The sequence below is a fragment of the Arachis hypogaea genome, chromosome 10 (assembly GCF_003086295.3).
Source record: "Arachis hypogaea cultivar Tifrunner chromosome 10, arahy.Tifrunner.gnm2.J5K5, whole genome shotgun sequence".
Lineage (NCBI taxonomy): Eukaryota > Viridiplantae > Streptophyta > Magnoliopsida > Fabales > Fabaceae > Arachis > Arachis hypogaea.
Window position 1 is genome coordinate 94,595,769 of NC_092045.1, and position 13,071 is coordinate 94,608,839.

Consider the following 13,071-nt stretch of genomic DNA (forward strand, 5'->3'; position numbering starts at 1 on the left):
GTGACACGTTGGTGGGCTGCAAAGCAATAAAAAATTCTTTCTAAGAATTATAAGAAAAAAGTTCACTAAAGGAAATATTAAATAACATGTCCTAATCGAAAAAAATTCTCCAAAACAAACATTCTTACAAGTTAAAAAAGACATACCACAATCATCAATTACTATTATTACTTACCTTTAATTTAAATCCTAACTAAATTAATTTTCACTACTTAACCTAACATTTATAACTTAGTACATGTATACCTTACAAATTCTAAGAGACTCTCTAGTCACTACTCTAACAAATAGATATTTATAATTACTACTCTAACTATCATTTGTAGTTTAAAAATTATAATTTCTAACTAATGTTTATAAACAAATACTCTAGGTAGCTTAATATTAATAATATTTCTAATTTATCTTTTAAAAAAAGTTTATCACTAACCTCTTTATTGATGATACCAGCAATACGGACAAACCCATCCAACCGATAAATACGATCCGATTTGTCCTCCATGTTGGCAGTTTTGAATTTTGTGGTGTTGTTGTCAAAATTTTCTCTCTAAAGTGCATTTGGGTGGGAAGGGAGATTGTGAATTATAATTTGAAGTAACTGAATTCGAGTTTTATATATAGGTGTAATGTTAGCGAATCTATTTATCTATGCTTGCCAACACATATAAATCGAAGCAACTCCATTTGATTTACTTGATTTACTAAGTGATGTAAATCAAAACCACTTATTTCGATTTACTATGAATGTAATTTGAAACCCATTGTCTCAAATTACCATCTGCTAGTCATGTCACCTATTTAACCTACTAAATCGGACCTAACTAACTCAATTTTAACCCGACCCTACTAAATCAAATCATATTGATTCAATTTACCTTGATATGGCCTAAATCGAGTCTAACAAATTCGATTTACATATAAATACAAACAAGGCATGCATATAACGTTATATCATCTAGGACTATCACGTAATATTAGTTTTCATTTATTTTGTTTAGGTGTTTTTTCCTAAAAGTGTTTGATATTTTTTTTTTACACTATCAATCTCTAAATTTGGTAATGTTAGAGAGATAAAAAAAAGTCAAAAGTTATATTATTTAACATTCATTAATTATTATAACAATTAATAAATGCTAAATAAAATAAATTCTGACTATTTTTTATTAATATTTTTTTGTTATCAAATATTTTTATTATTGTATTAGAAAACATAAAAAATTATAAAAAATTCAATATAAATAACCGTAGTGCTCTTAGCAAAACCCTATTCTCATAATTACATGTTTGGGTTACCAAAATAAGTTTAGAATATTTTAATAATTTAATTTAAGATTTATTTATTTTATGTCTTAAAAGCATATATTTTAAATTTTTAATATATTTGTTTTGTGTTTATTAAAACAATTTAAAAATTTTTATTAATAATAATCTTATTATATGTCCAAAGTATATATTAGCTAAATCATTTAATTTATTCTCAAAATTTTTAATTTATATAATGATTTTTTAGGATTAATTTTTAATTTTATATCTAACATTTAAAACGTACCATTTTTATTATTACACATCTTATTTTATCATATTTTAGTTTTTCAGTCAAAATTAAATTATTTTTTTAAAAAGTATTCATTTCTTTCAATATGATCAAAATAACAACAACAACAATAATAATAATAATAATAAATATTTTTAAAAGAAGTCTTAATTTAAAAATATAATAAAATAAAATATTTAAAAAAATAATAATGATACTTTAAATGTTAAGAACGTAATTAGGAATTAAGTCCTAATAAAACAACTAACATTTAGAAATGGAGGCAAGCTATATTAATAATACTTACTTTATTTACAAAAGAGTAAAGTATCGTTTTTGTCCCCAATGTTTGGAGTAAATTCTATTTGTGTCCCTAACGTTTAAATCGTTCTATTTGTATCTCTAACGTTTGTAAAAGTGATTCAATGTTATCCTACCGTCAATTACACATCATGAACGTTTTAGTTTGAGTTTTAAAAATCTCTTCTTGAAGTTAGAATACAAATGTCTGGGATAGAATCGATGATCCACTCTGAAAAATAGCTCATCAAAAGTTGAAACTAATTCCTACAACATTTACATAATTTACTTTTCTAGGGACATAATTAAATCTAAATACAAATAGTGGGTATAATATTAAAATCGAACACATCCAAGTGAGACCTAATTGAGAATGAATACATCAAAGTGAGAATAATTGAAAAATATAATCTGATTCATTAGTATAATTGATAGTAGGATAACATTGAATCACTTTTATAAACGTTAGGAATACAAATAGGACGATTTAAACGTTAGGAACACAAATAGGACTTACCCCAAACGTTGAAGATCGGACAAAAACAATACTTTAGTCATTTACAAAAAGACTAATACTTTTTTTGCAATCACAATTTTATGTCATCAACCAATAAAAATGTTAAAAAGGACAAATCCTAGTAAATGAAAATCATAATTTATAAATCACCATAATATGGCACTCCTCTAAATTTCAAAATGACTGGGTATGAATGTAGAAAAGTTAATTCTAAATATTTAAATAATAAAATTTTGGTTTAATTATTCTGTTGTTTTTTATAGTTTTACTAAATTTATAATTAGGTCTTTTTTTTTTCAATTGAGTCCTTGTATTATTTTTAATTTTGTAATTAGGTCCTTTCTAGTATCAAAATGTTAAGAATTAATTGAATATTTATCCACAAATTAAAAGTATTCACAATTAAAAATCTAATTAAATTTTTTACCACGTATTTTTAATGAAAAATATTTCGTTAATTATAATGTTCTTAACATGAAAAGACCTAATTACAAAATTAAAAAAATGTAAAAATCTAGTTGAAAAAAAAGTATAAAGATTTAATTATAAATTTGATAAAATTAGAGATCAAGAAAACAATTAAACCTAAAAATTTCATATATCGATTTCTAAATTGCTCCCGATAGATGTTTTATTTTCATTTGAGAAAAAGAAAATTGTATAATAGTAAGATAATCTTTAGCTCAAATTTCATATAACATAATTTAATGAACAATAATGTAAAAAAAAAAAACAAAAGGAAGGGATGGGGTAATTTACATTGATAAATTGAATAACGATCAAAATTACACAAATATTCTAAACTGAATATGGTTACATGCATGTCTCGTTTGACTTTATGTAAATCGAATAAATTAAATTCAATTTACACTTTTTCAATATAAATCGAATCAATTAGATTTGATTTACTAGCCATAAGCCTCTAACAACACGCAACAATGATAAATCGAATCAAATGAGTTCGATTTATAGGGGGTATCCACTAGTATATCAGATGCAACTTATTTTGATTTACTAAAGAGGTTGCGTAAAAGGTAAATCAAACCTAATTGATTCGAATTATTAGGTAGGATTTTTAAATCAGCATATCGAATTTACTTAATTCGATATTGCTACGAGTATGTCCTATATAAATACAATCAGAAAGTTTGTTCTTCATAAAAGTGACACTCACAATGGCTACTGATGATTTTTTAGTTCTTGTGCACTACAGATGGACGATTAAGAAAAAAACACAAAAGAGAATAAAATTTATTAGTAAAGATCTATGAAGCACAAACATTTTGCTAAGTTGTCATGTCTTCGTATCGGACACATTTCGGATACGAAACTCATCGACACTCGTCAAACACACATGTCTGCTGTGTCCAACCGTGTCTTAATAAAAAATAAAAAATTCTTCTCCGCACACACTTGAACACACCTAAATACCATCACGTGTCAGTGTGTCCAGCCTTATTATTAACATATATCCTTAGAAATAAATTTAGAAATTGCATATATTATTATTTATTAAAATAAAAAATATTTTAAATATTTTATATATAATTAAAATAAGACATTAAAAATAATTAAAAAATTAATTTATGTTTTAATATCAATAATTATCAAAATATCATTACAATTTATCTAAAAAATACTTTATATTTTATATATATACGTGTCTGTGTGTCTTATAAAATTTTAAAATTAGTGTGTCAATGTGTCTTATATCATGTCTGTGTCCATAATTTTGAACCTTGTCATTTGTAGTGTGAGATTACTCTCTCACGTGGAGTATGGTGGGAACAGTAAAATGTGACTATAAATTGTATCAAGATAATTCAAATTTTTATATAGAATATGCCAATATTAAATCAAATCAATTGTTTTCAATTTATATAGATGGTGTTTCCTATAAATTGAATCTATTTAATTCAATTTACCTTACATGCCTCTCTTGTAAATCAAGTTCAATAGCTTTAACTATGGGCTATACCTAGGATAATTCAAATTCAATGAATTCGATTTACTATTTGCTATCAGTATTATATAAATCAAATTTAGTTGTTTCGATTTACATAAAGGATCAAACAAAACATACATGTAACCAAATTCAATTTACCATATCTGTGTAATTTTAATCCTCATTCAATTTATGTATGTAAATTACCCGGGAGGAATGTCTATGCCAGCCAATTATGCATATCGTCAGAACCAAAATTAACCAAAGAGAAAACTGAGTTCCATGTAACAAAAACTTGTAACTCTCCTATTCAGAATAATTCACGATACATAATGCAGAGTGGAAAAAGTATGTTCAAATAAATTTACAGGAATAGTTAAAAACAAAACAAAAAATTGAATACATAGCACTTATGGGGAATATGGTAATTGGTAAGCATTGTTTTTTCGGTCTGCCACTTTGATCTGATATTTGTAGACCTACTCGGGAAATGCATTAGCCATTTTTTGCAAGAGCTCCACCTGCAAATAGAAGATTCCTTCGAGAAAACTGCTTTCAAGAGTACAAGCATTATATTATATTATTGAACTGGATAAAAACATGTAACTAGGTAAAAAAGCATATGAGAGCTAACCCGCAAAGCATAAACTGGAGTAGATTTGGTGGGCAATGTTTTCAGTGATCTGAGTCTGCTAGCATTCCCACTTCTACAGGTAAAAAAGTCATTCAGTTATTCCAACCAATGGGACAAAATTATTGTAGAAAATTATATGTGATCGCCATAGCAGGCTTACTTTTCTTCAGCCCTGGAAACCTTAGTGCTCGTATTTACATCCCATAATTTTACGCTGCAATCAGCAGATCCAGATGCCAGAACAGAACCTTCACAACTGATACATCCGAAAATAGTTGATAGCATAAGTGGTGTTAAATAGTTAGATATAGAAATTTCAAAGACCTTTAATTTCCTTCCAAACAATGATCAAAGTTGAAATATTTTGATCAAGACAGGAATCACCTGAAAGCAAGTGACCAGACACATGATGTGTGACCAATCAAGGGTGTGAGACAGCGGCCACTAGAGAGGTCCCACATCATGATCGTGCCATCTTCACCGCCAGATGCCATATACCGTCCATCAGGAGACATTGCCAATGACAAGATCATACTCCTGTGACCAACAAAAACTCGGACACACTCCCCACTCTGAACATCCCATAGTCGAACAGTTTTGTCACTTGAACCAGTTGCAATGTAGTTGCAGTTGGCATGCCATTGCACACACTAAATAGGATCATATAATGGGTAAGCTTTGCTTCTAAAGCATATTATAACTGAAAAATATTGGAATTTATAACTCACATCAACATCAGACAAGTGCCCTGCCATTATTCTTAACGGCTGTATCCTTTCCATGGACCAAATCCTAGCAGTTCTGTCATGCGAAGAGCTGGCAAAATAATGCCCTACAGGACTAAACTGCATAGAGAAAAGAAATACATGGCATTCTATAATCAAAATGAACAGGCAGGCAATGCCCTAACATGAAACAAAAAAATAAAAGGAAAAACTACCAAAAATACCCATGAAGTTTACGAACGCCGACAAAAATACCCATAAACTAAGGAAATTAACATTGTACCCATGAAAGATGGGTTCCGTATGACAAAAGTATCCAAACCCTAATTTTTTGTTAATTTTTTAATAAATTTCCAAACTACCCCACCCTAACCCCTTTCTACCGTCACTCCCTCTCTTCTCACTTCTTCCTCTCTCCTCACTTCTCCCTCCCTCAAAAATCCTCACATAATCACATAACTCTCTTCTTACCTCCTCATTGCCGTCCGCCACCCACCTACAGGTCACCGCCAATCTCCTCCCCTCTCACTGCTTCCTCCTCTCACTCTTAAGGTAACTACAACACTTTCGTTGCGCGCCTATGACCCAACCAAGGAGAACGTCGCCGTGGCGCGCCTGTCCCAGCCGAGGAGAACGTTGTCGTGGCGCGCCTGACGAACACCGTCGTCGCGCACCTGAGAAGAGAGAGGGGTTGTGGTGTTGCTGCATGCAGAAAGAGGGTTCAGTAAACTTATGACTAAACCGGTTGAGGTCCGATCCTCCACCCCCACCACCACCATCGATTTCGGCCTGGTCTGTTTTAGGAGTAGTTTTGGACTCCATGGCAAAGGTTTTAAAGGTGCAGGGTGGGTTATGGAAGGTTGAAAAAGTGAGTTGAGGTTGAGGGTGGGGTAGTTTGGGAATTTTATTAAAAATACAACAAAAAATTAGGGTTTGGATACTTTTGTCGTACGGAACCCATCTTTCATGGGTGCAGCGTTAATTTCCTTAGTTTATGGATATTTTTGTCAGTGTTCGTAAACTTCATAGGTATTTTTGGTAGTTTTTCCAAAATAAAAACACATGGCATATCATTGTTTAATTTTTATTTTATTTTATTCATTCAAGTACAAGTTGTTTACCTGAACATCCCAGACAGGGTAATTGTGACCTTTGTAACAAACAAGATTTGCATTGTAAGTCGTGCTCCATAATCGAACTGCATAATCCAGATAAAATTCATGTCTAAGAATAAGCTTCAAATTCAAACATAAGATAAACGAAACCTACATTACGACCTGAAGTGAAGAAACAAATTGAGGAAGAACATGAAATCATGTACATACTAGTTGAGTCTGCTGAGGAAGAAAGAATAAACTCTCCAACTGGACTAAAAGAGGCTGCATAAACTGGCCCTGAATGACCTTGAAACAATGTATACTGCCTTTTCCCGCCACCACTTTGCCCCATTTGTGGATTTTGTGATGTATCATTCTCATCCTGTGAAAGAGCTGATGATAAAAGCATTGTCAAATGGACATTATGGCAAGAAAAACATGAAGATAAAACTCAATTGGTGATGTACAAATGCTACAAGAGTTGCATAAACTTCTCTCCAATCAAGATTACTTTGTCAAATAGCATCTCAATTTTTGTTTAGTTCAACTCAACTGCCATATATTTTATTTTACTAGAGACCTTGGTGTTTTCAGAAATAGGCATAGTTTTTTAGCTCAAGTAGCCACAAGTAGATTGGCAGACCTGACCAGCACCATCCTTGCTTGAAGAACCACTCTCGCATGTAAATTATAAAAACATCATTTAATCCTAGGGTCCTTAAATCTTCTCCCAAACATTTTGAAATAGAATCTCATATTGATATGTATCAAATTCTTCATCCCACTTGAGCTTTTTCTTTTTCAACTAAGTTTTACACTTTTAAGATCTAAAAAGGTATTACATATCAGAGACTACTACGTCACAATATCTCAGTTAAATTAATATATAGTTGTTTGCAGGGTGTGATATATAAATATATTAGACACTGTAGCAGATACATTGCAAGGCAAAAAATCATAACCTCTGAACATCATCATTTTTTCTAACCACATTAACATTTATCAAGCAAAGAATGCAACAGTAAAGGCTTAGTCTAGGAACATATTTTGCTACTACAAACTTACAACTGGCAGTCTGTTCTCCAAGCTTTGCCATATCCCAAACCTGTGGAGACAAACCAGATTAACATAAAATTCAACCGTAAGGTAAAGATAAAACTACAAATAGAGATTTCTTCTCTTAGATGGTGGAATAGGAAGTAAAAGTACCTTCAGTGATGAATCAGAAAATCCTCCAGCAACCAATGATCCATCATGGGATATTGATGAACAGCTTAAACTGAGTAGTTCACCAAAATATAAGTAGTCAGCAACAGAACCCCAAACATAATAACATTGTTTGACCAAGTATTAGACATTACCCATTATGCGTATTTAGAAAAGTATAAAAGCTAACTGATGGCAGTGCTACACTGCTAAGTTGTACACGGTTCCTCAAATCTTCAAGGATTGACTGTTCCACCTCACTCGGGCTGCAAGAATACACCATTAGACAATTCAATGGAATTAAATCACAAATTTACAAGCTTGTAACTGAAAACTGTAACTTCAAATATTCTAACATCTTGCATTGTACAGCTAACAATGACACAAATCAAACAGTAAAGAACCTTCTCAGCCCAAGAAAAATTATTTCGAGGGGTACAAATCCTATCAAATGACCTTTTAAGCTTTGTTCTTACTTTAATATCATTAAAGTGGTTTAGAATTGTGATACTAACACCAACTCAAATTCATCCCAAAAATGAACAGGAAAGCATAGTGAACCTGATTTGATCTACATAATATATTCAATTCATAACCATATTTAATGAAAATTTAAACGTGAAAAATACATTATGGGCATGGGAAGTTCTGGTTTAACTCGTGGAGCTGCAGATACAGTATTAACTTCAGCTTTGGTGTTTTTCCCTGTTGCACTTCCGCCCTTGTCCTTCTTTACCTTTTTGATCGAGGCACCTTGCTTTCCTCCTTCAACTGGTCGTTTCTAAAGGAGAAACATGCCAAAAACAAAAGTGAGAAAGCATTTGACCAGTGGATTGAGAAAATTATAAGTAATTGAAATAATTTAATTGGTATCCATACATTTTGTAGACAGAGCAAAAGGTTCATTTTAAGAAAACACATACCTTATTCTCCTCTGTCTCCCCCTCTTTTGCTTCCCCTTCACCCTTCTCAGAATCCGAAAGCAAGGAGCTAGCCTTTTCCAGTCGCTCTTCCAGAGAGTCTTCAAGCAACTACAGAATAAGGATAATGAGATTGAAACAAGATAATGAATAAGTCCTTAATACTGTACATCACAAACCAATGCTGAATGATGGCAATGATGCCAGGTCTGTTATTCAATAATTATTGCCAACAGAAACTAACCCCATACCAAGGATTATGATGGCAGTACATACAATTTAATCCCTTTTTTCAGCCAACTATGCACCACTAATCCAATGCCTTAAAAAACCAAACAAGTCGTTGGAGCAGTAAAATGACAAGGTGAAGGGCTAAAAAATATTAACTATTATGGTCAAAACTGGGATTTTAAAACATATTTTAAAAATAACATTAATAATTGAACATACGAATATTAACATTATATATGCATGTAATAGACATAGAACATTCAACACAATAACTTTCCTTAACTAATATATGTCATGGAAGTATTCGTTAGCAAAATGAAGCTTTATGTTCATGCATGGCAACACTTCTACTACAACAAAAGGTAGCAAGAGCAATGGTAACTGAAAGAACATAAGCAATATAATTTCTAACTTTCATTTTGCAAAGTTTTGTATATATATTAATGGACTCACCCCCCAATGTATTTCTTTCTGATTTATCTGGTTTGCTGCATCTTGGCTGCTTCCACTAAGGGTGACAGCCTCAGGATCATCAACAATTGAGCTAGGTTGTCCAGGAGTAACTGCATTATGACAATGAAGAATGAACTACATGCAACAAGAAATTCAAATAAGCAGAAGCAACTTAAAATAAATAAATGTACCTTGGAAGTTAATATGCTCATTGATAATACCAAGTATAGTAGTGGATTGTGTACTGTGTAGATGTTGCAATAGAAGCTCATAGGAATACTAGCAAAAAAAGAAATTGAATTTACTTGTTTTGGATGAAGGAATAGTTGTATTAATAAGAAAATGAAACTGGGAACATAAGCTGATAGAGAATCATATATTACCTCACATATTTTTATGTTGAATTTACTCTGCCTAAGCGAATGGGCAAATTCCATTTCCTGAGTCAGAATAACAATGAAGGATTATATAATGTTGATTGCTAAAGATTGAACAACTTGAAGAAACTTCCAAGTTAAAACACAGCAACTAACCTCCAGATGAGTGGGGGAAAGAACACCTTCCAACTTTTGCAGGTCCCTTAAGTGCATCATTTCATGATCTTCACGGAAGGTATTGAAGAAGTGCCGAGCTGAGAATACACACCACAATCAAAATCTCATAAGTAGAAGCATAAATGACAAAACACATGCCGCAGGCCGTTTGGAACTTAGGTGGATATTTCAATACCTTCCTGAACATGCCCTTTTGCAACAAGATCCATAAAGCAATGGATAAACACTGGATAAAGCACACGAAGCAACTCATGCTGCAATTCACAAACCGCTACTATAACTAAACACAAGCCAGCAACTAAAACGAAATAATAATCTTGTATAAACGAATTTCAACAATAAAAAATTAAATGAAAAGGCCTAATGTATATTTTTTTTAATAAAAAATAAAAAAGAGTAACTAAGAACCTTGTACAAATCTAGGGAACAGTGAGTCCATGATCTTAGTCTGCTATAACCATCGTGAAATCTTGCAGGGCCACTCTCCAACCTGCAAAATTAAAGTGGACTTAGATTTTAGCTCCATCGCTACATAGAGAGATGAAAAAGCGGTTTTTTCCTAAACTGAAAGTGTAAGAACGAAGAAGGGGGAATAATGTACTGAGAGAAAGAGAGAATGTGCTTGGCAATGTCTGGTTCGAGAGGGGAAGAATTGGTCTTGTTGGTTTGGAATTCTTCCTGGAAGATCTTCTCCGTTTGCGTGAACCCTTTCTTCTTCAGGTACGCTGTCACGTACCCTGCAATTTCATCTTCCTCCATTCTTCAAATGAATTCAAATACCTCTTTGCTCTTTCACTTCACACACTACTTTTGAGCGCTCTCTCTCTCTCGCTCGAATTCCACAGACCAGAACTAATCTCTTCGTTAAAATCTTCTCCTATTTTCTGTGCGTTCAGAAGATGATGTTGATACAAAGAGGAATTGCGGTTTCCGAATCGGAGATGAGAATGCGAGGCAAGGGTTTGGCGTCGTCGTTTTGGGTCAAAAGTCAGAACTCAGAACTCAGAACGGTTTCGGTTCAGCCGGTCTCTGGTTCCCGAGCGATTTTCTAATGGGCTTTCACTAAGAGGTTTCGACCCAAGAATTAAAAAATATGGATTTACATGCACAGAATGTTATTCTTTCACTCAGTGGACCAAAATGGGTCAGTTTCACGTTCTTTTCAGCTTTTTGGACTACACTTCAAGTATCTTACTCCAATTTGGGCTTTGTATGGATCTTTAAGAATTTAAGAATTTAACCAAAAATAACACAAAGCAAAAAACAAAAACTAGAGAATAATTTTAAGAATTTAATTTTGATACACTGTTGGTATAAAATAGTTTTACACGTGTATCTACTTACATAAAGCGTCAGTAAAAATAACTATCTTTTATATTAACTACATAAATGATCATCTAAAAGAACGGATAAAATTGCACGACTGTGTAAAACACTTTATATTATCAATGCATCAAAATTAAATATAATTTTAATTTACCAACATTTGTTATTTTTTATTGTAAAATTATTTTTTAAATATTTATTTCTTAGAAAATTTAGGATTTAGAGTTAGAAGTTAAGATTTAGAATTTATAAATTGAAGTTTAAAATTTAACATTTAGGATAAAATGAATTTTAAAAAATTGGTTTATATTGGTTGAAAAATAGTCGGTTCACTAGTTGAAATTGAGGGAAAAAAATATTATTTTCTATTATGTAGTTTGAAATTTGTAAATATTTAGATGTTGGTATTCGGTTTGAGGGAGGATATTAGTAATATTTTTTTGGTGACAGGATATTAGTAATATAATAGACGTATAGACGTATAAAGTAACAACTTGGTGAAAAATGTGAAAAAATAATGTTGTATGAATATTTTGAAAAATCTGGTACAAATTTGTGAAGTGATGTAATAAATTTGTTAGGATAATTTTTTAGCATATTATTTTTGTTATTCTTTTTGTATATAAAATAAACGTGTAAGTAAGTATATATAAAATAAGAATGAATAATAGAATGGGTGAAATTTTACTACTCTTAAAACTAAGAATGAATAATAGAATGGATGAGATTTCACTCCTCTTAAAACCAGCTTTTACTTTTTAAATTCCTCTCCCTTTATGAAGTTTCATTATTTCACCACCATTCTCTGCAAGTTGAACAGAAATTTAAATTATGTTATATTTAAATTTACATAGACTTTGTCTGTATGGTTTTTTTTTTCTCTCTCTCAATCACATGTTGTATACTATCAATTTTTTTCTATAGCAAAACATATATAGATACAATTTACTCGTATAAAGATGTTTTTATTTAAAAATAATAAATAAGATATAGACATATATTATATTAATTAATTTAATTAAATATATTAAATTATTTAATCAATTTTAATTATTATTTCTATATAAAAATATTTTCATGTGAGCAAACACTATTAATTACGAGACTAGAACGCAACCTGTATAGTAATAGTAGTAGAGCGTTTTTCAAAAACTTAACAAAAATGATTGTTTAAAATTTTATTTATAGCCTCAAATGGAAAGTGAGCAAAGTACCTGAGCAATATTTATTTGATTACGAAACAATATTAATTAACCAGTTGAATTATTCTCTACCAAACTTTCACTACTGTCCACTAGTTGATTTCAATTTTAATTTGCATTATTTTGGTGGTTAGGGAAATGAAGCAAACTAAGAGATGTGGGCTGGGGAACACAAGTCGCGTATAGCATGTTATGTGTTGCCACTTTTCCTAAAAGGTATGAACTATGAAATGTCAGCCATCGTTGTTGGAGGTGAAGAACATAATTAAGCTATATTCGTGACCCCCCATTTTTAGATATATGACATAATTCTATAGGTTCCAATTTTTTATGTGGCGTGATTGTATCTGATCTGATAAAATATATTATCCGTCTGGTACATCCACTAATTTGCAAGAAGTTATAACGCATAAAAAAGATTGCGCTA

The 13,071-nt window shown here is 31.2% G+C and overlaps 1 protein-coding gene across 1 annotated transcript; it reads right to left on the reverse strand.

The window, feature by feature from the left end:
- Positions 1-4,553: 4,553 nt before the first annotated feature.
- On the reverse strand, positions 4,554-11,225 carry LOC112715982 (transcription initiation factor TFIID subunit 5). Its single transcript, XM_025767825.3, has 19 exons — positions 10,718-11,225; positions 10,525-10,606; positions 10,292-10,370; positions 10,096-10,193; positions 9,946-10,002; positions 9,754-9,841; positions 9,563-9,672; positions 8,882-8,989; positions 8,588-8,739; positions 8,114-8,224; positions 7,962-8,031; positions 7,818-7,857; positions 6,981-7,145; positions 6,777-6,853; positions 5,659-5,775; positions 5,315-5,580; positions 5,091-5,186; positions 4,931-5,003; positions 4,554-4,845 (listed from the first exon to the last, which is right to left on the reverse strand). Exons 1-19 carry the CDS (start codon positions 10,873-10,875, stop codon positions 4,792-4,794), a joined length of 2,001 nt encoding a protein of 666 aa, XP_025623610.1. The 5' UTR covers positions 10,876-11,225; the 3' UTR covers positions 4,554-4,791.
- Between the last annotated feature and the right edge of the window lie 1,846 nt (positions 11,226-13,071).

Excerpts from the sequence above, each read along its gene's own strand:
- LOC112715982 (XM_025767825.3), bottom strand. The coding sequence starts at position 10,875 with ATGGAGGAAGATGAAATTGCAGGGTACGTGACAGCGTACCTGAAGAAG. Across the intron at positions 10,194-10,291 it reads AAAAGGGCATGTTCAGGAAG|CTCGGCACTTCTTCAATACC; the intron begins GTATTGAAATAT and ends GTGTATTCTCAG. Across the intron at positions 7,146-7,817 it reads TGGAGAACAGACTGCCAGTT|CTCTTTCACAGGATGAGAAT; the intron begins GTAAGTTTGTAG and ends TTTTATCATCAG.